Consider the following 26,742-nt stretch of genomic DNA (forward strand, 5'->3'; position numbering starts at 1 on the left):
ATTTCATGTCAACATTGGCAGACTTTAAATTAAAAAAGAAGTGGAGGGGGGAATGAAAAGAACTGAAAGATTATTTCTCTGAAATATCAAAGAATTTAAGGTGATTCTTGACTGTAATTCCCTAAGTTCTTGACTAGTGCTTTTAATTATCCATTTTTCTAAAACTTTATGACAATCACCTTTGGAAAACTCAGAAAATGGTTTATTTGGCAATGATTTACAATAAAAAGTTGGAATTACTTAACTGAAGGATACTTTATTTTAGGAGAGCCACCTTCAGCTTTAAATGTAAAGTGATTTTATTTTTTTTTTAATAGGCCTTCCTCCCTGTTTTTCCTTTATTCTGCTTATTTTTGCTCTATTCTGTCTATTTTCTTGCCTAATCTTAGGTAGTTGAGCTTGCTGATTCACTCATCAATGTCTTCATGCTATTGAAAAACTGATATGCGTGTCTTCCCACAGGGTTACGCTGTAGGAAAAGAAAAAGAAATTGCCTGATGAGTGGGAGGCTGTTTAAGTTCTGAAAACCTGAACGTTTCTTAATATTTAATAATGAAAGGAGATATTGATGATCTGCAGAATAATAAATCTACATATGAGAATAAATCTAAACAACTTTAATCCTATTTGCTCCCAAATAAGAAAGCAATAATCGTGAGACAGGAAAGGGGAAAAAAATTGTACAGATTACTCATCCTGCGTATTTGTTTTTATATGTAATAATTTAAATATTTATAGGTTTGGGAGTTTTTTATTTGTTTGGTTGGTTTTTTTACTGCTTTGCCTTTTCACCATGCAGATGTCTTTCCTTTGCACAAAATTTTTCACTTGTGGGATACATTACTTCTTGGAAATTCCTCCTTCCCTTTCTGTATTGGAGTGGCTATACTTCAGCAACTGAGGGATCGGCTTCTGGCTAATGGATTCAACGAATGCATTCTCCTTTTTTCAGACTTACCAGGTATGGACAAAAATAATTCTTCCCACTTTCTCTTTTCCCAGTGTCTTGCTGGTGGAAGCATGTGCTTGCATGTACATATATATTTCAAATCTTGCACGTGTTTTAGAATGTTGTTAAGATTTAGGTAGGCTCTGTGTCACAGTACGTAGACCCTAAATAACAGCTGGAGGAAGTCAGTGGAAATTTTTTTGCTGTCATCAGCAAGAACTGGGTAAGCTCATTATCATATCCATGTGAATGCTGAACTACTGTCTTCTGAAATTTAGAATGATGTCAGATAATTCATGAACATTGAACTCTTCGTAGACATACGGAAACAATGTAGCTGGCTGGGATTTCTTACTGAAAAAAATTTAGTGCTGTTCTGAATGCTGCTGTTCCATTTTGCTGATACAAGTCGTTTTTCTTTCAAAGTTAAACATTTACTGTGGAAGCAATTAATATAAAAGAATTATGGAAAACAGTTTAGAGGCCATTAGAATTGCTCTGTTTTAAGGCGTTTTGTATTTTACGTGTAAAGCTTTCAAAAGAACCCTCAAAGTCAGATTGGAAGCTCCATAATCATTGTGCAGAAGTTCTGCCTTCATGTTCAGTGGGAGACTGTTGATATATCCATTCAAACAAGTGTTACATCTTTTTAAAAAAGTACAACTATCCATGGAGTTTAGGTCTTATTTCTGAGCAAGCTTCTAGTGAGACGTTAGAATGCATTTGAACTGAGTAAGCCCTGTAAACTGAGATGCGTTTCCATTTGTGGTTAACTAATATTTGCATAACACGTGTGAATTTGAAGAGTGTTTCACCCGGAATATACCTCTGTGCTTGTATTACTTCTCTCTCTCCAATCTAGGACTTTACTAACATAATCTAGGTCTTGGTGGGGTTAAGATTAAGACGTGACACTGTTTTAATTGTGTGGGTTTTTCATAAGAGAACTTTTAACTTTTATATGGATTTAGTGGACTCTATTATAACACAGTGTGTGCAATCTGAATGATAAGTCATTTAAACAGAAGTCATTCTTTTTCTGAAGAATTGAATGACAGAATCAAGTTTGGAAGAACATTTAAGCTTAAATGTTCTTTTGTCAAGTACAGCAGTCTCCACAGCTGCAGGGGTTTAAAAGGCTAGTAGGATATGGCAGCAAGCAGGCTCTCAGTACGTAGTTCCATAAGGCAGTCTCTCAGGGGTTCAGCGAGTTCTCACGGGTGAAGCTGTGTGCTTTCTCCAAGTACTGTCATAGCTTCTGTCTCACTGTAGGCCCTTGAATGTGTGTCTGGTTTCAAAATTCTGCTTTTCTGTTGCCTTTCAGGTCAGTTTCTGCTATGCAGTTGCTACTGTATTTTCCAATTTATAAGAAATTTAATGTGATTAGGCCATTTCATATAATAGGATTTTTTTTTCAATTTTGGTCTATATGCTTAGTCATTTCAAATACCCTTATTAAACTTGACTGGATATCTTCAGATGGTCTGAAAGGTGAGTGCTGAATTAAAAGATCATCTCTCTTCCCCCTCCCACCGCTCATCTATTAGCTATATATCTTGGCTAAATATAGGTTCATTAATATTTTACTCATTTTCTTGCCTAAGGTCATTTCTCCTGATATTTTTTTCCTTGGGTGGTTCTGAATTATGTATTCCAGTTTATCTTGAACCAACTGATTTACTGACAGTTGATGTACTTTATGCTTAGGTTGTGTATAAGAATATATTACTTCTCATAATACATGTCTGTATATATAGTAAAACTAACTCGATGAAATCTGTAATATTATAATGTGTATGTTTTCTGCTGATTGTGGTTGATGTCAACTTTACTGATAACCTAATAGGAAACATTTCAGTAGAATGGTGTTAACTTCTGAAAAGCATTTTTAAAATGTTGTTGATGTCTGCAATGTTTTGGATGCCAACAGTGCCACAATTTAATATTGTGAGATTAATCCAAAGCATATCATAAACTGCCTACTGAGGGAGGAAAGAATGAAGATGAAAGTACTAGAGTGACTTAAAAATAAAATATTACAGGGCTAGCTAAGGCTTCGGTAATCAGTAACTTCTTTGAACATTATAATTATCATGGCCTTATGCCTTTTCTTTCTAACCTAAGTCTTATTTCTGATGAAGAAGTATTGACTGCTTATGCTTTTTGTCACCTATGTCTTCCAACCAGGATATTCATTATCTTGGTTAAAATAAATTGTGCACCATACCTGAGAACTTGCTGAAACTAATTTACAGACAACCTTCACCTGAAACTAGGTCACCCTGAGAAAGAGATTTTGTTGTTCAAAACATCTGCAATAATTTCAATCTAAAATCAATTGTTGCTCAACAGCCTGAAACTCCTGTGGTTTTTAAGCTTTCTATGCACGAGAATGGCTTATCTCAGGCTGCCAGTGAAAGTGACTTACCTTCCAGTCTGATAAAGCTATTTTACTGCAATCTTGCAACTTCATGGAACACTTTTTTTTTAAAAAAACGTTTCTTGTTCCTACCCTAGTTGGTTCTAAAAATATATATCTTATTTAAAAAAAAAATCCTATTTATTTTGGGATCACTGCACATAATGCAGTTTCAATTATTGTTTAATGAAGTTAATGATAGAGAAAGGGGGGACATAGTGCCATTATTGATTACTTAGTCCTGAAAATCCTTTACAGTGCCCATCTCAAGGCATTGACCGTGTTTTATCTGTAAAATAGGCATTATTTGCTATTTCTAAGAGCTCTTTCTGTACTGGAAATTTCATTTTTTCAAGAATAACATTAAAATATATATATTCCTCTATGGTTACCATTCTTTGACTATGGCTTCATGTAAAAATTGACCTCTGTGACCAGGAAGAAAAAAATAAAAGCTAATTATATCATGCTACCTTAAAATTCCAAATATTTGAATTTTACTGAGTAGCGATGATAATACAAGGCAACTTGCTGTTTTCTTCACCTAGCATAGGAAGAGTAACACAGTATCTGAGACTAGATCAGGATTTTAACTCTAGGGTAATACGTCACCATGCACTAGAGGAATTACACAATAGTTCTATATTACTTGATGCATGAGTGATTGTACCATCCTTACAATGTTTTATCAGCCTAATGTAGTTTCATCTGAAGAAACATTATTCTTGTGACTTTGGCTACCTTTAGCAGAGGTTTATTTGAACCCTGGCAGGTGTTAAACTAGTTGGACATTAAGACGATCTGTATCTGAGTTGTATGAAGGCTTCTCTTTCCTCAGACTTGGGACACCATGTAACCATAATTACTAGATCACTGTAGATTCAAAAATTTACGCGAAAGTAATCTGGTAGTGCCAGAGTACTTATGGCTGAAGGTTTGCTCTGTATGGTAGAACATGCTCACGCACAAGGAGATTATTAGAAAAGTAGGAGGTCTGGAATGCTCTGTTCCATGGAAATAGTCCATCCACTCAAGTTTAGATGCAAAATTTAGGAATCTACCTCTTTGATCTAATGGGGCCTGTGGCATTGCAGTGTTTACATCAAAAACAAAAAGTAAAACGCTATATTGTACCCACACAAATGCTTGCCCCTATCTTCTATAGTGGCAGGAAAAAAAAACAGTGGTCTTGATTTTTTTTTTTTTTTTTTTAATGTTTGTTCGTAGCATGTTGTCATTAAAGTCATACTTGGGACCTTCCATTTCTTTCAGAATTCATTGACCTTGATTGCTTATGAATGGCAAAGTCCTCATTTTTCATCTTTACCCTTTTCTCTACTTGCAAATTAGCTATAGTCATAGCAGATGTTATTTCAAGGGTATGTTTTTATGTTTGAGAGCTATCAGTTTAACAAGATCCTTCTGTATTCTGATGCCTTTACCCGTAATTATAGGGGGAACAGAAACAATATGTATCACTGCACAAAAGGAATTTAGTTTTCATTCTAGGTCAATCACAATGGTGCAATTGATAAGACTTGTGATTAACATTATTTGCTCCAAATTTGTAGGAGCGACAATGCCACTCAGAAGTTTCAAGTGCTTTAATAGTAATTCGTTTGAACATTATTCTCATAAATGGGGAATTGTTTTTGTAGTATTTGACAGACTATGGATGGTTCCAGAAAATACATTAATTAAGAATGCTGGAAAATCTGTAATGATGACAAAAATCCTCCTTCATTCCTGACAGGACTGTATAAAGGGGACATTAAGAGACTGCTACAATGTAGGTAAAATTATATTGTTTATGAAATTACGACCCCAAGGGTGTGGGTTTTTTGTGTTTGTGTGTGTGTGTGTGTGTGGTTTTTTTGTTGGTGGTTTTTTTTGCTTTCATTCTTTCTTTCAGGGAAGGTATAAAAATACATTAGTTCTTCTCTCTTTGTGTTTATGGAACTCTATTACCTATAAATTTTGACATTTATGTTGTTTGAATAAAGAAGATTTGAGAGGTACTATTTCAGACAGGCAGGCAAGACCAGCCCTGGAGTTGTTGCAAATTCTTTGTGTGTAGTTTTTAAAATTTAGCAAATCTCATCCCATTTAGGTGATGCAAAGAGAGCAAATATATTATGCATTACCTTTGTTTTTCCTCTATGTAAGTGTGACTTACAGGAGGAGTGTATGGCAGGGAAATTAGAAGTTAATGATAATATGACACTACTGTGGAATGATTCCCAAGGTACCATCAACATAAGCATGAGTTGGCTTCCAGACCAATGGTTACCTCTAGTAAGCTAGTTTGGATGTGTCTGCATCCTGTAAATCAGCAAATCCACAATCCAGGTGGCTCTTTCATGTCTTGAGTGCCAACTGGGTAGTTTTAATTTAAAACTTGCTTATACTTGATTTTGCTTATGTCTTAGTCTTTAACGTTTTTCCTTAAATCTGTGTGCTAATGTATGTTACCCACATCAAAAAACTGTGATTATTGTAGCTTGACTTAGTTACTGAGTTCTTAACCCAGTATATAAGTAGTTACAAAGTCAATGGCACCTTTTGTTAGGAAATAGACCCAAGAAGGAAGTACGTAGATAGTATACTGCTCTCTGCAAACGATTGAAGGGTCCTGTAGACTAATTGCCTCACACCCTGAATCAGCCTAGCATGGGGCCTGGCAAGCAGATTTTCTTCTAGAGGGATTAAGTCCATGCCAAAATCATCAGGGAAATACTGAGTTTTGTTATGGCCTTGAAAAGGGAACAGGCAATCTATGAAAAGACTGGGGCAGATGCTATTAGAGAATAGGCCTAGCCTAGATATGAGAACAAACTCACAATCTATACTCTCAACTAAGCCTCCTCCATTAGTTCATGCCATAACTTCAATCTTCTATAGCTTTTTGGGGGAAAGAGGGTTTGTTTGTTCTTCCTTTTTATATCCCTGAGGAGTCTGTCTCTTTGCTATCTTTATTCTGGTCAGTGCTTCCAAAGGAAGAATCTCAGATACCAAGTCCAGAAAGACTGGCGGTGGAAAAGCAGTCCGGTGCAACAAGGAGCTGCAGTAAAACAGTCCAAGTGGAAAATGTAAAGGATTCTATTTTGTGAGATACAGGCTCGTGGGCTTCAGAGGTGTCAACATGTAGTCCAAGATCTAACTAGCAGCAAATGGTGAAAATAATTTATTCCCCAAGAAACAGAGCTTCTGTAACATGGAAGAAACAACTGCATCTTTTGTCATCAAAGTGATGTACCAAAATGCTGAATTCCGTGACAACAAAAGCCATATAAATGCTTAGAAGGATTACACCCAGCTCAGAAATGAACTAAGCATTAAAAAATAGTGGAAAACCTGCACTAATGTTGCATGGTGCAGTTCAGACAGACGTGCTAACAGCAGCAAATTAGATGCACATCAAAGAACTCCCCAACTCTACTTTAGGTACATATGTAAACCCTTGGTGGATCCCTACCACTTTACTTTCCACTCCTTTTCTTCATGAGAAACCTTTATCTACCCACATCAGTTGATCCATACAACTTTATCTTGGCAGAATTTCTTGTGGTTCAGAGTTCAGTTGGTTTAAGATTTGGTAGGAGGAATAAATAGCAGTTGGCCACTAAGCCCACACTGAGTTTGCGGATGTGTGGTGCCTATTCCCATTTCAGTTGTTCTACTCTTCTTTATCTTCCTCTTGGATAAAAATTTATGCTTTGTTTGAGGACAAAACACCGACTTTGAAGAGGTTGAAAGAGATGCAGGGGAGTCTTCCATCTGTCAGTGAGCAGTGGAAAAATCAAGGTCATCTTACTCTTTTGAATAAGGTCTAGCTTTCTATCATACAATTTTGAAAATGTAAAATGTCCTGTTTCTTAGATTAAGGCTCCAGGGCAGAGAAGTCATAACTGCTTTTAAGAGGGAACTTTTGTCATAACTTCAACAATGAAGTCTGGACACGTGGCTTTGTTGTAACTTGTCCAGGTTCAAAACCTTTGTCCTTTATGAAAGATGACACTGCAAGGTGATTTATCTTAGAGTTATTGGAGCTGGTCTGCTTTTCCAAATTACAGTATATCTGAAGGAAAAACAGTATTTTGGTCTCTGTCATATAATGTGCACAATGATGATAGTGTAACTCCATAATTTAAAAAATTAAGTTGAAAATATCAAAAGATATCTGAAATAAAAAGTAAATGACATTTTTATTTTTCTTATATATAGATTGGACTGATATTTATGGAACCATTTTTATCTCAACCTATTCCCATCCATGTTATGCCAGATGGCTTTTTTAAATACAAGTGGCAGGTGTATTTTATAATGCAATTCATGAAGATTTATTGTTGATAAATAATGTCATTAATGAAGCAGAAACTGTGCATAGCTGCTGTTTTCTTTCTTTTTTTTTAAGTTCCTTTTTTTATGGCTTACAGCCCACTGTGGGTTGGGAGCTGGCTTTGGTACAGAAGCGGAGCAATTTGTTAGGGCACACCTGCTCACCAAGGCTGTTCTGTAGTGTCAAACTCTGTAAAATTGATGTCATTTTACCTGAAGCTGTGAATTCCTTAATTATTCATGTTTTCCACTTGTAGCTACATGAGCAACATGCAGCTCTATTTATGACTTCCACCTTCTTGGGAATGCGGAGAAGTGCTGGATTGGGTGAAACACTAAGGAAAAAAAAAACCCATACGCTTTATTTTATTTATATTTGTGTCCTTGCTACTCTGTACTTGTCATCTGCAGAAGAAAATCAAATATATATCCTTTAGCAAAGGACTGTCTGTCTAAAGATATAGTAGATAATATAAAAGGGGAAAAGAGATTTCATCAGTAGAACCGTCCCAGTACATGTCTTGAAATCAATGTGTATTCTGCAATTTACGTCTCCTGTTCCTTGATACAAGCTGTATGTACCCTTCATAGCAAAAGGGGAATTCAGAGAATGGAAGAATACGTGACTGTTAGTCACGTAGGCTTTTGTACAACTTTACCCTGGAAAAAGAAACAAACTACAAGTAGGTAGACCTGTCAAACATCATAGCAGCGTTTTTAGGCTTGGGGACACAAAATTCGGGACACTTTTATCTTAGCTGTGGTTCTTGATTAGTTGAACTATTTTCTTTCTATGAAGGTATTTCAGGAAATCTTTTCCTCTTTTTTCAGTTTTATTAAAGTTATGAGTGTACCAATTGGTTCAGCATCTGACTAGTGCTTAAAAAGCAAGAGCATGCCCTTGACTTTTTTCCTTCTAAAATTGTGGAAAATGTTGCTGAAAGGGCAAGGTGGCTAACAGGGTATCTCTTTATTATCTTTGTTATGCCTAATACGTTTTTAAAGATTTTAATGGTCTTCCCAATAGTCTTTAGTTCTCTACTTGTGAGCTGAGATTTAAAATGAGCTGCAAAAATAACATTAACGAATAGTGGAAAGATGACTGTTTCAGGAAAATGAAAGTTTTTAATACCGTTGATGCTGAGTATGTGCAGAAAGCTTTGGTGGCCAAATGCACCACTGCTTTGAAAAGTGATGGGGACAGGGAAGGAGACTTAGGTTCCAGGCAGTATTGCAGTGTTAAAATTCCTTGATTAAAACGTTACGTTATCAGTAGATCTCTTTGTGATAGTAGATATATTTTTGGTGTGTGTATATCCAGTCCTGTTATAGAGACACATACCTACTTAAATACAGAATTGAAACAGCGCTGCAGTCTGAAAGCCATGAAAATATATTGGCTAAAATAAGGACTGAGAAACAAGAAACACTCTAAGTGAATTCTTAGCTCTATCATACTTTGTGATTTCTGTCAGTTCCTTTTGGTTTGCTTACCCATATTCAAACAGCTCAAACTCTTGCAAGTTTGGAATAAATTTCAGGACTGGATTGCTAGCACTGAAGGGCAAAACTTGTTCAGGAAGGACAGGTCTGGTATCCAAACTGGGAAAGGCTTGCATTGTATGTGAAGAGTGTTGTCTGTATTCTGAAAACAGTGCTAAATGAGCTAAGTACGCGTTAGGAGTGTGTATCAGGTGAAACCTCTGTCATTGCAAAAATTTTAAAAGTCTAGACAAGCACCTGTAGGGGATAGGTTAGTCACATATTATTTAGTCTCAGAGCAAGGCAAGGAGCTAGACAACCTCTTGCTGTTTCTTCCATCCATATGTTTAAACAACCCATTATGTTGTTGAAAAGCTGTCATGTATAGTTTTGACAATCACGCAGGGGCGTTAAAGAGTTTAAAGAAAAATTCTGTCTATGTGTTTTTCTAGTTAGTTCAGTAGTTTATATGAATGGGGGAAAAATCTAGGTATTTTACCCAGAGAGGTTGTAGACTCTCCATTCTTGGAGATGTTCAAAAGCCGTCTGGATAGGGTCCTGGACAACGTGCTCTAGGTGATCCGCTTGAGTAGGAAGATTGGACTAGATGATCTCCAGAGGTGCTTTCCAAGCTCAACCGTTCTGTGATTTTAGGCAGTGATGCTAAAATCCTAGCCAAAAATACAAAGTGACACGAAGTGTTTTTTATCTTTGAGTAAAACATTTTTTAAGCTAAATCTGAAGAATTAGTCGCTAACATTATGGCAAAGCTACAAAATTGAAAATTTTTTTTGAATTGAATAAAAATTGAATTGATGTTGAACTGTAGTTTATGCTTTCTGTAATCAGAAATGCTAATTGCATCTTAGTTTTCCTCCACTGTGTACACATACCTATTAGAGTTCACAGTTATGTAAGACTGCTTTTTAGGTAGATAGATTAAAAAGAATAAAATAAGTTTTCTTCTAAAATTAAAAACTCTTCTAGCTGTTTCTTCTACTATGTCTTTAACTGGAAACTAATTCTAAGGAAAAAAAATTCAGCAATCATATAAGCTAATAGAGGACAAAGCATAAACATCTCTGCTAGAAACATAACCCTGAAATGACACTAACTTACAAAGAATAGATGGTCCTTTTTTGTTATGACAAATACGCTATTTAGGAATGTACTACTTAAATACTTTCATGCATAAATTTGGGTGAATGAGGTGTCAGAGAGCTTTTTCACAGGGTAAGGAAACCTTTGTCCTTCTGTCTTAGGTCAGTTACGCAGCAAACTTTAAATCATTTAGAAGTGTATATTGACAAGGTTTGCTCTGTGAAACATTAGCATAGACTTGAGTCATGGTAAACACCCAAAGTTTTGTATCTCAGTGATTTTTCTACTGTAGTGCCAAACGGCAAGAGGACTTTGTTAGAAATGAAAGCAGTTTTAAACATGAGTGCCTAAGCAAGAGGGTTATTATCCTTTCTGTTTACAGATGCTATATTTGTGGGAAACTAACGTCTTATATTTGAACATGTTACTTGCTCTTTGGTAGTTTGAGAGTGCTACATAGTTTGGGATACTCTTTAGACAAATGCCTAGAAATTTTATTTGTATTAGTCTTTATCCAAAGGAAAGTCCTTCTTTCCACTCTTTAGAGATTGATCAGTTCCAAGCATTTGATCTGGTCCAAGTTTCTAGTTGTAGAATTTTTTACAATTTTATACATGTCAAATCTGCAAAGCAGCTGAAGTAACACAAGTACTTCATCTCCAAGTATTTCTAAGAAGTTCTTTCTCTAAACTGATTCTTGTTGTTTTGTAAATTTGTCTTTTCATGGATCTTCTCTATGTGATTATCTTCTGTCTATTAAATTATGTTCTCTGTTCTGCTAATTTGCTTCATTTCTCCTTATTATTTCCCCTTATTCTTGTATATCTCTATTTTTGCCAAGCAAGCCTCCGTCTGACTCTTTGCATTTTGCAGTGTGGATTCCTGTCCCTTTTGTCACGGACCAGCATCCTAATTTGCTTTTACGGCTGGTCCAGTTGTCTTTTACATTCTGTTAGTTTGTAGAAACTTCTGCCATTTACCCTGGCCCACTTCATATTACTCTTTAAAATGCACTTTCCTGCCAGAGCTTAGCCATGAACCGTAATCTATAATATATCAAGATGTATTACAGTCTTTATGTAACCTTTTCTGATCTTCTTTCTCAGTAAAACATAACATTGCCTTTGGTGACTGATTTGTTGTAAACCTTTTCTCTTAGTGCAGTCATCCATCACTCTCCCTCTTTCCAAGTCATTTTTATCAATGCAGGACAACATCACGTTATAGCTAAAAAGTATTCTTCGCTAAACCTCTTCGCTAAACTCCTGAGTCAGAGCAGTTTTTACAGTGTTGTTTTTAATGCAGACAGAAGTGGTGTGCCTTCACCAAGCAAGGGCCTGGACCATTGCATTTTTGATATACTAGCCACTGCTTGTGGGCTTTCAAAATCAACAACAGTTTGGATTCTTTTCCAGCAGCAGGGTAATTGTTGCCTATACTGTGAACTGCAGAATCAGCAAGTCGTAGTAAACCATACTGAGTGTGATGAACTGTCTCTCGAGAATTTTTTATTCCAAGATGCTGAAAGAATTGTAGAATGATGTGCTCCCAGACCAGGTAGCCTGTCAATGCAGCACTGAAATTATTGGACCTCATCACAGCCGTGCAACGTATAATCTGTCAGAAGATGTAACCACCTGAAGACGTGGTTAGTTCCCTTGCTTCTGCATCTAAACTTTTTTTTTTTTAAGTCTAGTTCAGTGCAACTTCTGCACACCTTCTGTGTTGCATAAAAAAAATGTGACGGCTCCTTGATTTGACAGCATTTGTCTTCCTGACAGCTCTTGGGAGATACACACCTCACATCCATGTGGAAAGCTATGGGAAGAATAGAGCCGTCTTTTTTTATTAGCTGAAGAAATTTAAAATTAATAAGTGATATTTGTATGGCCTTTGAAATTTTTTTCCCAAGATGCATTGAAAGGGATGCTGATATGTGTAAGAGGAAGAGCAAGTGACTGTCCATAAAACAATGAAATATAATAATAATTTTGTAGTGTATGAAATAAGTGATATCAAAAGAATAATTTTTCATTTACCTTCTCATTTATAGTAACCTTTTAGCAGTGGTAGGTACAGAGATATTGGATAGAAATGTCACTTTTCTTACAAATCCTTAAAAGGATTTGTCCTTTTAATTATTTGATGTATGTTTTTGAATGACATATAAAAAGAAAAGGTTTATGGCCTTTCATCTCTCTTTCTTCTTACAGCAGAACTCATGAGATCAAACTGACTGACCTATTCCGCTTCCCTGCTTTTATAGTACAAAGGTCTACTTGCCTACTTACGTAGCTGTGCAGGGAGAGCTGAGTTTGACTGGCCGGATAGTGATAAATTACTTGTGATGGAGAGATCAAACTAAGCCCTTATTTCTGGGCTATTTCCAAAATGCAGAAGCAATTTATTTTGGCCATATTTCTTAACTTGTGTCCTCTTACCCAAGCAAAGGCCTCTGGAATTGATTAAATGCACACAAAGAGTTAGTCTGTGTGCCTTTTCATTGAATAAGAGCTATTCATGATATGTTTTGCTCCAGTAATCACTTTTACTTGCTGTGAACACCATTTGTGCTTCCTGCTCTGCTCTAAAAATAAAAATCCTGTGTGCTTTTGTCACAGTTGTGTGGCTTTTAAACTGATGCTTTGTTTTTAACATCTATTTCAAGGGCAATCTACTTCTTTCCTGCATCTGTGATAATACACACTGAATATACATAGCTTGAAAAGCAGCTCTGTCAGGTGAGGCATCCTTTTCAGTTGAAACGATGTTGATGGAGGGAGCAACTTGGTATGGAGTGATAATTCAGCATGGAAGAGATAAAAGTGAGTAACGTCCTATAGCAACCAGGAAGTTTAGTTCAGAAAAGGAGCAAAATATTTCCTAATATTGGGCTGGGGCCATGGCAAAACTAGGATATTACTGTCACTTCTCTTCCCTTCCTTCCTTTTCAATTCCCATGTTATTTGTATTTTTTAAAGCCTTGGGGGGCGGGGGGTGGAAAAAGGCTCTTGGTGCTGAATAATGGCATAAATAGTTTGTGCCACAGAATTGTTTCCCCTAAGGTTTGATTGCTGTTTGATTGTAAAATACTCAAGTTAAGTCAAGCTAAAACACTTAAGGACCAATGTTTTAAATTGAAACTAGTGATTTTTTAGTTGCTAAGTATTTGGATGCCAGCTTAGACTTTTTTGAAATGTGGGCGCTCTGCCCTTTATGAAAACCAGACTGCTTTAAGATATACTAAGTTTTGAAATGACAACATATTTTTATAGTATTCATATTACATTTACTTTTTTTGTGTGTACTTTACAATTAATGGCTCCGTGTTATGTCAACACATTTTTATTATAGATTTTCCAGCAAAATATTTAGTATGAATAAAAACCAAATGAGCATGCTCTTTAAATTTAAAAAAAAAAAAAAAGACCTTGGAGAGCACAAAGGTGTTGTATGTACATCTTCATGAATGAGCAGGCTCTCCTCATCCTTTCTAGATGTTTCTGTTCTTGCTGGAGCCTTGAGATTCCTCCAGATCCTGCTCTCAGAAGGATGATCTTCTAAATTGTTTGCATACGACAAGTACTGTGGCATCCTGATGAAGTGTACACTGTTCATTTGTTCATAGTCCTGATCAAGAATGTAGGCGCTGACTTAATATTTTTACTCTTCTGTCATACTAGCAGTATGCATTTAATGATATGTAAGCTTTTAATACTGTCTGACTTGTAACAGAATATTACTTAGGAGCGGGAAGAATAGAAGCAGTATTAATACTGTAAGTATGCAAAATGTTGATGTGATAACGAAGGACATTTAATCAAGGACTGAATAATTTCATATACGTTGTAAAGGGCATGGGAAGAAATCCAAATTGAAGTAGCATGGCAGACCCTTACTTATTAGCCAAGAGGAAGGGAAGAGATCTTATCCAGCCAGTCTGGGAAAGATTGCATTACGTTTTGTTTACTAACTGGAAGTTATCTTTCCAAAAAAAGAAATTCCAAATAAAGGGTAAACAGGAGCTTGAAGGTTATTCAGTTGTGGAGCTTATTCATGCAGTATGACTAATAAATATTCTATAAATGATTTATAGTAGTTTAATGTCATCTTAAACTCCTCTATCCTGAAACTAACAGTTTTTTCAAAAAGAACATGAGTAAATGCTTTTACTCTTAATAGCCCTCTTTGTTGTAGGTGATAAATGTTGATCATTCCTCTCTCTTTCTCTGTGTGTGTGTGTGTGTGTGTGTGTATATATATATATATGTATATATATGTTTGGTGGGGGAGCAGGAACCACAAAATAATTGTTATGTTTTTGTTTTGCATTATTGTAGCAGATGAATTAATCAGCAGGCTGTGAATTGTTGTTAGGCTTTTGATGGCCTCACAAGCCATTTAAAATTCCCTCTTGTTCCACAGAGTTTCATTTTTAGGCACAGCCATTGGCCTCTAGAAACGTTTCTTAGAAGAAATAAGAAGCCTCATGTCAGGGAATCACAGAATGACAGACTACTAAATTGGTGTTTGACTTGTGCCCTGAAGTGTGAGAACTGGTTATCATTTTTAGCAAAATCTGTTGGTGCATTTTCCAGTTGTCAGAATGGATTTCTTTTGGAATTATGCAGCTTGTTTCTAGCAGATATATTTTGATAGTCTGTCTCAATATGTAACTCTGTCAATTTAATCTAATTTCCACTTTCATCTTTTTCATAACTTTCTATTGCACTATATAGTTCCTGTTTTATCCGTTAATTCTTTGTTTACAGTTTGAGATGTTTGCAGGTTATTATGCCTTCCCACATCTGAATGTTACTCATGCTACTAAAAATTGTTAATGTTCTGGGTTTTCTTACCTACTAAATTCTGCTTTCATCTCACTTATTACAAAGGTCCTGTTAAAGTTTCCGTAGAAGTCTGGTATGGTATGCCAAGAATCTCAGGAGACATGACTGTAACTCACTGTAGAATGAAACAGGCTCTTTACAGAAGAACAAAACCCATAAACATATTAATCTTGAACTGAATTTCTCATCTTTCTATAAATAAAATGTCTTTAGAAATGCAGAAAAAGTGTGACTGTAATTACATTGTTAGAGTGTATTCTGAGCTCTAGTAGTAATACCAGTGAAAGGCGTCTTGTGTCTTCACCTGAATTTAGAAATTCTTTGTGAAATTTTCCTGTTGCTTGGATTTTCCTTGAGGATGATACTAAATAGCAACTTTCTGTTGTGATATGTACAAAATAAACTAAAATATTTTCATCACAGAATTGCAAAATTGTCAGTTACTCTTGAGACACCACTTTGTCCATTTATCTCCCATCAAATATTTTCCCACATAGCTGGGGATCCTGACATGGTTAACGAAAATTGTGATTTGCATTCACATCTACAAGGTTTTAAAGCTAGGATTAAAATTTTGCAACCTTTAGCTAAGGACTAAAGTCCTTGATTTTTCTGAATTTCTGACCCAAGAAAGCACGTAAGCATACTGTTTTTAATGGGATTAAAATATGTACTCAAGGTTTCATCCTACCTTAATAAGGGCAGCATCTTGAATGGAGATTAATAGATGGCGTATTTTATGCAGATTTTAAACAAAGTAACTAATCTCATCCGACTAGAATATTCTGCCCCAGGTTTCAATTTCAACTTTTTTCTCTCACCACCCTGTTAATGACTGGGGTTTCTGGAGTTAATCCCTGATTGATGGCAATGCATCAATTTTATTTGAGAAATACAGATAAAGTTCAGCTGCGGTACCTCTATTTTCTTTATAGAAATTGATGTCTCAATCTTCCAAATTGTGAATGCTGTAATAAAGCATCTAGGATGCTTGGAAGGGATACAGCAAATGCTAATATACCCGTTGCTTCTCTGAAGCACAGCACTAGGCTTGTTATAAAGTGCAAATTAGGTTATTTTTTTTTCTTCATGAGATTGCAGACAGGAGAAGCAAAATTGACAAGTTGTCCTACAGTGATAGAAAAGTAAATGTTTTTGTTGCATCCTGTTAGAAGATAGATACATGCAGGATTTTTAACGTTACAGAAATGATGTTTGTAGTAGGATCACGTAGTTTTCTTTTCTTCCTGTTTTTCATTATGCTTTGGTAACTGTCAGCTGACCACAGCTTGTTTGGGGATGCTTCCCGCTTAACTGATGTTTGTTATCCTTCCAAGTTCAGTAATGTTTTTGTCACATGTGGCATGTCACTTCAGCCAGAATGTTCTCCTATGAGTTATGGTTGGTGGGGTGGGTTTGTTTGTTTGTTTGTTTTTGTTTGTTTTGTTTTAATAAACTGTTCTAAAATAAATCCTTTGTATGTGCCGTCAAGCAGAGTAGTGTTGACATTTCCCGTTTTCCACCAAAGGAGTAGCATATAGCTTTGTCAAAGCAACAGACCGCACAAAGTTCAACAACTTTGTTTTGCTGGAAGCTTTCAGTCTGGCTTGTAGCAGCTATCTAGTTAACAAAGAGGACACTCAGTCCAAAAGTCCATACGCTGCATGAAACACATGGTTTTGATCTCCTGCTGCATATACTTATGTTTGAGTCCTCAGTCTGACATGCAAAGACATTTAATGAAGATACCTTCCTGTGACTGGGCTTGAATTTATTTCCAACATTGCAGTGGTTACCATTCTTTTGGACTCCTCAGAAACAGTTTGTTTGTGCTTTCATATGCTTGGGGATAAAATTAATGCCAAAAATAGTCTGTTAGTTGTTTATAAAAATTTCCAAGAGCTTTTTGAATGACGAAATATTCTTAAAAACCAAGTGTTTTTAGGACTGATAGCACTGGAGATACAGATGGATTTGTGTGTATTCATTCAGCCATGTCACGGTCGGTTAATTGCTCGGTTAACTGGCTTTAATGATTATTCACACTTGCGTTTCTTGTTCTTTAAATCCTTGATCAGAGATTGACATTGAGCGTTGTGTCCGTGAGTCAATCAACCTATTTCGCTGGACCCCAAAGAGTGCTACATACAGGCAATACGCACAGCCTGCACGTCAAGGCAGTGAGAGCAATGGCACAAGAAGTTCGATGTCCTGCTTTTCAGCAGATTATCAGGAAGCACCTAAAAGTGAACTGGTAAGTGCCCTGAACTGTCCGCTCTGGGCCTTTAGAGGGGAAAGACATGTTATGGCTAGACACACAGTTTGCCCTCAGATGAACACCCTTCACTCCCCCATTATCAAATGCGTTAGTTCACCCTTGCCATCTTTTGGAGGAAAACTTCGTTTGTTATGTATGTGTGCTTTTTTGCAATAACTTTGAGGAGCTCAAAAACTCTTGATCTTGTTGTCAAAGCAGTCATGATTAATAATTGTTATATCTAGATAATTTTCAAATGTTACCGTTTTAAAGCTTAAAATACTTCGAAGTGGGGTATGTCTACTGCTAAGGAGGCCAAAGGAAGAGGTACAAGTTGAACAGATCATTTTTACTACATAGTTGCAGTGCTGTTCAGTGAAATACTAGTTAATGAGACTGTTCATCTTGCTTGACAATCTGGAATATTATTAGTCTTTTTTTCTACACTTAAAGAGCTTGTGTAAAAATCCCAACTAGTAGACTCATTTCTCTCTCAAACAGCTATTGCATAGAACTGCTACTGCTGTTCAGTTAGGGTGGTCTAACTCAATACGGGTGGTTTTAGAACTCATGTTAATGTCAGTGTTGTCAGGGTGTGTTCAGGTGGGGTTTTTTGTTTTAATGAATATAACAGTTTCACAAATGTTTACATGTTGCATAGAAAAAGCCTCTTGGTATCTACTAATGTATTACTGATCTGGACAGTGCAGAGGCACTAGAGCTTGCTTTGCACTTTGAACTGGTTACTTAATTGCAAGCTAAAGTCACGTTACCAGCTGTACAGCCCTCTTGGTTCTGTTCTGGTGTTCTGACTTTGTTGATAGCCCCCGTATGTAGTGGAGTAAGGGTGTTCAGGTTGCATGTCTCTTCTGTTCTAGCCTTTTTTATTTTTCTTATTTAAATGTATGAAATAAAAAAAATACACAGCAAATCTTAGTCACTGGCACTTATGTTGCTGCTACCTGCACAGTGGTTTTACATGTTCATCCCATGATCGGACTCACTTTATGAGCCAGTGAGTAGTGTTACAGCCTATGCTATATTATTAATTCTGATGAAGAGTACGATGCACTGAGTGAGGATTAACTGCTCAGAAATGTAGCACCTTTTTCCAGCTTTTCTTTTTTTTTTTTAATTTCCTATTCAGCTTTGATATCTTTTACTGTGTATCTGTTACTTTTACTTGATTTTTTTTTTTTTACTTTTTAATGTTTAAGCAACCACTTTTTAACTTTACTGCTTTGAACTTCAGCTTCTTTGAAGTATGTGCCAATAAAATTATTTCTTCTTGTGCCGGATCTCTGCCTCTCCCGTCTCTTCAATTCTGTGGTATTGTTTGTTACCACAGCAGACCGTTGTCCAAGACTTACCTGCGTAACTACAGACAGGCTTTATTTTTAGGAAAATAATAATGAAAAGAACAGTTTCCCTGTGAAAAACGGGTAACTGGGAACTGATGTAGGCAGCAGGCAACTCTGACTGCTTTTTCCATCTTCACATGTCAAGTCAAAGGTAGGGCTCAAGTTATTGTGCCAGATAATATGTGAATTATTCCTATATTTGTCTTTGCCAACAAAAATTAGTGGATAAGAGTGTATCTTCATTAAGTAGTTATTCAGTTCAGGAAAAATAAAGTTCCTTTTTTTTTTTTTTTTTTTTTTTCCCCAGTAAAATCTGATGCTTGTCTCTCTTGTCAGATATACCATCTGAAGTTAAGGATGTTGGTAATTTGAAGTGATTCCTTTCCTTCCTCTCAGTAGTATAAATCAATTTAGTCTTTTTTAAAAAATGAAACTTTTTTTTTTCTTTCACTTCCCCTTTAATGAGAATTGATTCATGACTATGTTACAATGGTAGGGGAAAGATATCCACATCTGCCATACCTGTTTGGTCAATTGCATTAGGTTTTAGAGGCTTCCCATCTTTTTCTTCCTAATTACTAAGAAACTAAGCAGCATATTGTCACTTAAGTGTATTTGAGAATTTAAAAAGTCCTTAAATCTAAGTATGTTGTTCAGTCATTTTCTTGTCTTTTAATTTGGATATGTTTTATTTTTAGTGCTATCACTATATTATCTGGGAACCTTAGCCACAGATTCAGGGCTCCAAGTACTAGATGTGCAAATGCAGGACAACATGAAACTCCAAGGAATTTACAGGATTTATGGATTATAGTCGAGAAATAATAGGTGGATGTAGAAAGGCAGTTGGGAGGAAAAATGAAACAAGAGCATACTAGTCATTGTCATTTAAAAAAAAAAAAAAAAAAAAAAAGACCTTGTGCATTTCAGCCAGCCCAATAGCTGAAATGTTGTTCTGGAGATACATAGAGGGGCTTTCTGAAGGAACAATATAATGGTTCAAGGAGGACCTTAGGAGATCCTCTAGTATGAATTTCTGCAGAAAGCAGGCTCAACACTGAATTTCAACGAGGTTACTCAGGGTTTTGTCCAGTCACATAATGAAAATTTCCAAGGATGGAGGTTATACAGTCTCTTTGGGCAACCTGGTTCCAAGCCTGACAGTCTTAATGGTAAAAACATTTTTGTCATGTGCTTATGCCTTTCTGTGTCCAAGCAAAGTGAAGATACTCACAGGTATTAAGGAGTGAGAAGGGAGAAAGCAGCAATCACATACTGAATTGGTAAATAAAACAAGATTTGCGCTTGTAGTAGAGGGGGGAAGCCCATTATTTTGGGTCAAGCAAAACTTCTTTCAGTGTTCTTCTATTTCCTGGGAATTGTACTGGGTCTTTTTTTTTTTTTTTAAACAAATAGTAATTTTTCTTTCATGCCAGCAATTTTATTTGTTTTTTAATGCCAGTAACGAGGCTCATCCATTCTACAGTTTCCAAGAAATCAAGCTAATGATGTTGGCATGTAATAGAAAAGAAAAATAAATGCCGTAACTTTTGTTGCTTTCTCTTTAGTTTATACTTCTGCCTCCTTGACAGTCAAGCATTTTTCATTAACTACAGCATAATTGTTGCTTGTGTTTCTTTTGAAGCTTAGGAGAGTTGGAATTTTTGTGTAATACTGTAGTTTTTCAGTTCATACCGTGGAGCTCTAATTTATACAGAAATGTGTGAATATATTCTTGTTTCCTGTAGCAAAAAGGAAATGAATCACATGGACAACGGAATGGCAAGGAAGGAAATTGATACATGAAGTTCTAAACTACATCTGTTTGTTGTAGATTTTGTCAGATTTTGAGACATGTATATACGAGCCAGGTGTGTTTTGGTTCTGTCAGGGGCCACAATCCAGACTTCTAAAAACCTATGCAGCTTGAGCTATTAACCAGGTATATGTTTTTGTATAACCTGCTTTGCACCTCTGGATATTTGTCTTTAGAAGATGATGCTTCGCAGGGTTTTGAGCAACGTTGCTAAGAAAAATTTGAATTCTTGTCATTCTTGGTGAAATACAAATTCTTATTATTCTTGGTGAAAAGCAAATTTACATGCAAAAGAGATTTTTCTTTGGGAGGGTGGGGGAGGTGTTTGTTTAATTTTTTATTTTTATTACCTTAGTCCTGGAGCTATCTTTCCTTCCTGTTTCTTCAGTCATGTCCCCTCATACAGTTTGCTGCCATGGGAAAGCTTTCTTCTATTTGAAAGCAGTGGAGTCCAAGTGCAATCTTCAAAGTCTGTACTGGATTTTAGGAAACTCTGTTGTGTCCTTACTGATCAGTCTAGCTCTTAAAAGCTACATCCTTGTTTCCCTACTTATCTAATTGGTGATTATGGGGAGCAAGCACTCTGCGTTATGCTTGTGTCTCCAATTGTATCTTGGTGGTTCACCATTGTATTTGGGGATGGGGAGAGTAGGAAGACATTTCCTTTGTAAACAAAGCTGTGGGTTTGCATCTGAAGGTAATTTATGACTTCTCGAAACGTTAAGTGTTCAGTGCATTTAATTCTAAACACTGGCCATCGGCTCATATTTTTATATTTGCCTTCTAAGCTGCTTCAGTTTGTCTGTTAAATGCTTTTTATTGGCTACTCAAATATTTGTGTATAGCTGCACATTGCAGTGCTTTGGTTAATAATAATATGAGAAGTATTTGCCCCAGGTGAGCACTTTTCCTTCCAAACCAGCACCTAGTAAAAGCAAGGCAGTTTTACTTCTCTTTGTCATTAGCATTGCTTAGTTTTCATTTTAGGGGCATCTGTTTGCAACTTCATTAATAGGCCTGGGTGCTCTCCTCCCTGCCTCCTGGACTTGTGTGTTGCTTAATCTTTTACTCTTTCAGCCAGTAAGCATATTTCTACTGAGATAAAATCTCAAGGAGGAAATAGTCTCAAAAAGAATGAATGTACATCTTAAGTGGATTTGCATGTTTCATCTGAGACCTATTTTGAGTGAATAATAATAATGAGAACAGCCCTTTAAATTCACTGCTTAATTTCGATTATAGTTTATTCGAATTTGTGACTGTGTTTTGTTGTTGGCCAGTATGCTGATGAATTTTTCTTAGTCTCTCTGATACATGAAACTTACCTTTCATGCCCTGGCAACTCCCCAAATGTTGCAGATTTTCTTGGATATCTGGGAATCATAAAGACAAATATCACTTGTCATATAACAATTTTCAGCTATGCCTCCATCTCCCTTATTACAGACATGGTAGATGTATGCTCTCTCCAGCTACCCGTATCCTGCTACATACGAGTGAGAGGATGAGGCAGGGGTTTTTTTCTGTTTATGAGTGTCTGCTCAGGTCCGATAGACGGACTCCCAGAAACCTGCAGGTTGGTGCAATTAGTCCTTCCTTTGTCTTTTTTTCTGCCGCTTGACCTCTTTTCAGGGCAAGGAGTTCTTGGTGAATGTTGAGGCTTGAAGACATACAGCTAGAGAAAATTCCACTCGCATCCTCAGACTGATTTAAATGCCACCAATCTGGTTCAGCTTTTTTAATGAAATAGAAAAGGAAATACCTATACGGGAAAGTGACTTAATAGCTAAATGAAGCAGAAAAAAGTTGAAAAAATATTTGTGCCTTATCAAAGATGGTAGGAGCAAAGTTTCCTGATGACAACTTTTCTATGCATGCAATCAAAGGTTGCTTCGGTGATGTGCTTCTTACAGATGTAAATTCAGGCCTATTCACTACTGACTAAATAGACAAAGCTCTGTGGCTTTTAATATCCATTAAGTACCTGAGATGTATTTGTCCATATAAAGTGTATTGGTGAAGTTGATTTTAAGCCCATGAATAAATGACATGTAAACTCCACCTACTCTTTTGATAAATTTAGGTAAATCTAAAAGCATGGTGAGTAGTGTACACCAATCTTTCTCCTTCAGTGTACAAGCTAGGAAATATGCAAGTAGACTGTGTTGTCCGTAGCAGCTATTATATTCCATCTTGAGGGTCCTCTGACTGCGATGACTCATTCCAGGTTTATTTTCACATTCTACTTGTGTGAGAAATTTGATTTTTGTTTTGTTCTTTCCTTTTTCTACCATTCAGCAGAAAGTCTCTCTTCAGCTTTATGTTTAGTTCATGTTGTGCAAAGCATTACCTTCCTTGTCAAGATACAAGCTGATGTTTCTAATTTATTTTGAAGGCTCCTCTGATGCTTCTCTTTTTCTGATTGTAACTGCTAACAGCTTGAGTGAGAAATTGGGCTTGTCTATAATTATTCGAGATGCCATGCTTAAACCTATGTTGGTTAAAATACACTTAATTTTAAGTCGCTCACTTGTGGGTAAATAAACAGTTCACTGTTTCATTAGGCATGTCTTAATTAGCACATCTGTTTCTGGCAAATGTTTTTCGAAGTTGTTCGAACCTTCAGAACTTCCTCTGGGTATTGGTTTGCTTTTTGAAGTTTTTTTCATATTTGTAAGTCAGGCAGCCAGCAACCGAAGTTGGGAGTATAAGGAAATCACTGCTTCCACTGCTTTGGTTTTGTTTATTTTTTTGTCATCTTTTGTTTGGCTGGCTCTAGCTTTTTTGTTTTCCAACTCCTCTTCAGTAGTTCCAGAACAGATTTGCCCTCCTGTCATTCTTTCAATTACATCGTGTTAGCATCGTTATTGCAGTCAAAAAGAGTCTAGGAGTTAAAGTATCTTATTGTTTAGTTTGGGGATATTTTTGTTGTTTCTTCCAGAACTTGCCTGTATTTTGTAAGTTCTCAGTTCTTTGACAGTTTGAAGATAACCTAAGTCAGTGTCTCTGTGGTCCACCACATCCTCTCAACTGCTTGTTTACACTCATTCCTGCTTTCTCCCAGCACTGAAACTAATTTGGTTGTTGACCCGTGTGTCTGAGCTCCAAACACACTGAAGATCAGCTGAGTAACAGCACGTTACTGGTGGTGGGTAATTTGCCATCTTTGGCACCAGTCTGACCGCCTGATTTTCAAGTTGATTTTTGTCACTATAACATTTGACTGAAGAAGAGAACTCAACAGAAGAGAACTCCATTGGTTTTGTATTCACTTGCAGAATTTAAATGGAAAACTAGATAAATACCAGTGTTTTCCTAATACTGCCATTCTTAGTGATCACTAGCTGTTTGTCATATATAGAAAAGGAAGATGAGGAGTCACAGCAGTGTATGTCCTAAGATGTGGTCCAACATAATAAGCCATGTTAGAAACCTGTCCCTAAATGATTATTAGAGCTGCTCTGCCCTAAATTCTTTTTAGTCTTTTTTTTTTTTAGGGCTGTTAAAAGAGCAATTGCATTCTTCATTCGAATGATGTATTTGAAGCTGTGGTCACTATGTGTAACTGTTGCTGCAGAGCTCTGTGTTTTTGATTCAAAATAATATTTCTAGTAGTTAAAATTTAGCAAGTACTGAGGTTCAAATTGTCTTGGAAATGCTCACAGTGTTTTGCAAATTAAATTAATTGAAGAAAGCCTCATAGCATTTCTTTACTCTACTTGATTTTAAAAATATGAATGTATTATGTTTTGGGACTTTTTTGGATAGAAGATAAGGCAGTAAATCAATTGCCGAAGTAGATAAAACAAGAAATACACTGACTTGGCAAATAACTGATTCTGAATGTTAATTGAAGACTCTCTAATGAATGTTGTGGTTGATTTTTAAGGTGTAATCTAAACAGCAATTTTTTTAATTGACGTAAACTATTTGTAGCAAATGTGCTGTGTTCTTTCGCTGCTGAATAGAATGCTGTTCCTTCTCAGTAGAGTTAAAGGATATGTTTATAATGATCTGAATGTTATGTAGATCAAACTTCAATAGTTTGTTCGGCTCCCACTTAGAACACATTTAAGGATTGTAAACGTATTTTGCACGGACTTGGTTTTTGGGTCTCCGTGCGATGTGTTTGGTTGCTGTGAATGTAAGGGCAGTTAGAGCATTCTCTGTTGCCGCCTTAGGCTCAGGTTCTGGATTCACTGGTTGTCCAAGCAGTTCTTCCTCGCAGAACTTTGCCATTATACCTCCTTTGAAGTTTAAAGGTTACTTGACCTTTTTGACCTCCCGTGATTAGAATTCCATGAATGATTAACAAATGTGCTGGGGGTTTTTTTTGCCTTTCTACCTGTAAAAATAAAAAAAATCCAGCCAGTTATCTCTCTGTATTTTGTGGGACTGTTCTCTGTTTATTCTGGAATTTTTGAAATTTTTCTAAGATCATATTTCAGGTTTGATAGTCTTTGATCAATTAAAGATTAAGGGTTTCTTTTTTCTTTTTTTCTTTTTTCTTCTTTTAATTTTGGTATGTTACTAGTGAAAAAGCTAATTAAAAAAACACAAACAATAGAAAACTAATTAAAAAAATCACAAGCAGTAGCCACTTTATGGTAGAGTAATGAATATGGGAGCTATTCTCACCAACCTCTAAGGTGTGCAAGTTATTGAAAGAATGAATTCTTTTACAAGAGGAAAAGAGGATCAAGCCCATAATAAAGCACTAAACATAATACAGACCAGTCAAGCATGTTGCAGCCATTAAAGATTTGGGTTTGAGATGACTGTGTTTTCCCTTCTTCTCCCAATCTTAGCCTCTGTTCAGTGTATCCTGTTAAAAGACATTGTCTGCAATGTATACTGTAACGCTGGTAATCTGTGGCTATTCCTTGCCAAGATAAACTATTTGGATATTGAAATGAAAAACTGCCTGCCCGTGCTCAATGCTCAGTTGAAGTTGACAGTTCTAATCTGAGCTCCGCAAAGTGGCACAGTGATTTTTGCCTCTATTTTTTTTCCATTTGTTTTAGTTAATGCCAGTTTATTCACTGGTTATCGGTGGATGATTTCTATGCTACATGAACTGGTATGGTTCAATTCTTCAAAATTTGATGTTGTGTGAAAGCTTCTTTCCACAAGTTCAGCTGGAGCAGAGCTGTACAGTGTAACTAGGTTTTACGAAGAAGGGAATCTTTGCTTTGTCTCACTGAAGATATCTGTAGATGAATGTGCTCTCAATATGAGCTCTCTCCTATTGAGGCCTTGGACTGCTGGTTGTAAAATCAACTTTTACATGAGGTCTTCTATGCCTTCAGCAGCAAAGATAGAAAAGTCATTAGCTATTTGGCTATTCCTGTTTCCTGTGGTACTAAATTTTGTCTCTCTAAGACTGAGAGTATTCTTCAGTAAAGATAAAACTTAAAAAACAACAACTTTTTCTCTGAATCCAGAATAACTTTTCAGGCTCTCTGCATTGTGAACTTGCTTTGGACTTAAGTCCCTTTTGGATGTATTTCCTGTTTAAAATAGAGATAAATTTCACAGTAGGATTAATTTTTTTTCACACACTTCCTCTCGTTTCGTGCAGGACCAATGCCATGGGTAATATTAGGAAACAGTTACCTTAGTGTTTCAATGATTTCGGTGCTAGTTATTTATAGAGTTGCTAACAATATGATGTATTGTAAAGTTAACATTATCTAAAGGACACTTGAGAATTGTCCCCTGGGAAGTACATAAGGAGACAGGCCTGTCAGCTCCAGAATTTCAGGCTGCGGTTGTCCTGAATTGCAATGTCTGTCTGGAGACACAGTTATCACTTAATTTGTTTCCACATGTTTCAGCACGGACCTTAGTCCTCTTTGAGAGGCAAAACCAGCAGAAATAGATCTTTCTGGCAACCAATGTAAATACGTAGTGTCGTTTCCTAGGTGACAGTTTTATTTCATACTTCATTAAATAATCTGTATTTTATCATAAAGATAGTGGCCTATGTATTAAAAAAAAAAAAAAAAAAGGAAAGCGAAACTGCACTGCTGGGCCTCTGTGACTTTAGGAGAGAAGTAATTCTTGGAATAAACCCATTGGGTGTGCTAAAAATACACTTTAAGACTGGCATGATTCTAGAAAGCTTAATGCCTTGTTCTGCTTCTGATAAGCACAACTGGATATTGCA

The 26,742-nt window shown here is 36.3% G+C and overlaps 1 protein-coding gene across 6 annotated transcripts in view; it reads left to right on the top strand.

Annotated features, from left to right (window-relative positions):
- TBCK (TBC1 domain containing kinase) overlaps positions 1-26,742 on the top strand; it is a 167,551-nt gene that overhangs the window by 61,642 nt on the left and 79,167 nt on the right. For 5 of the 6 annotated variants that reach the window (XM_068941932.1, XM_068941931.1, XM_068941933.1 and 2 more), the window contains exons 22-23: positions 800-961; positions 17,218-17,393. In XM_068941932.1, coding sequence (XP_068798033.1) covers positions 800-961; positions 17,218-17,393 — 338 coding nt within the window. Of the gene's footprint in view, positions 1-799; positions 962-12,957; positions 13,111-17,217; positions 17,394-26,742 lie in introns of those variants that run through there. The other variant, XM_068941937.1, reaches the window with a different exon arrangement.

The sequence above is a fragment of the Struthio camelus genome, chromosome 4 (genome assembly GCF_040807025.1).
Source record: "Struthio camelus isolate bStrCam1 chromosome 4, bStrCam1.hap1, whole genome shotgun sequence".
Lineage (NCBI taxonomy): Eukaryota > Metazoa > Chordata > Aves > Struthioniformes > Struthionidae > Struthio > Struthio camelus.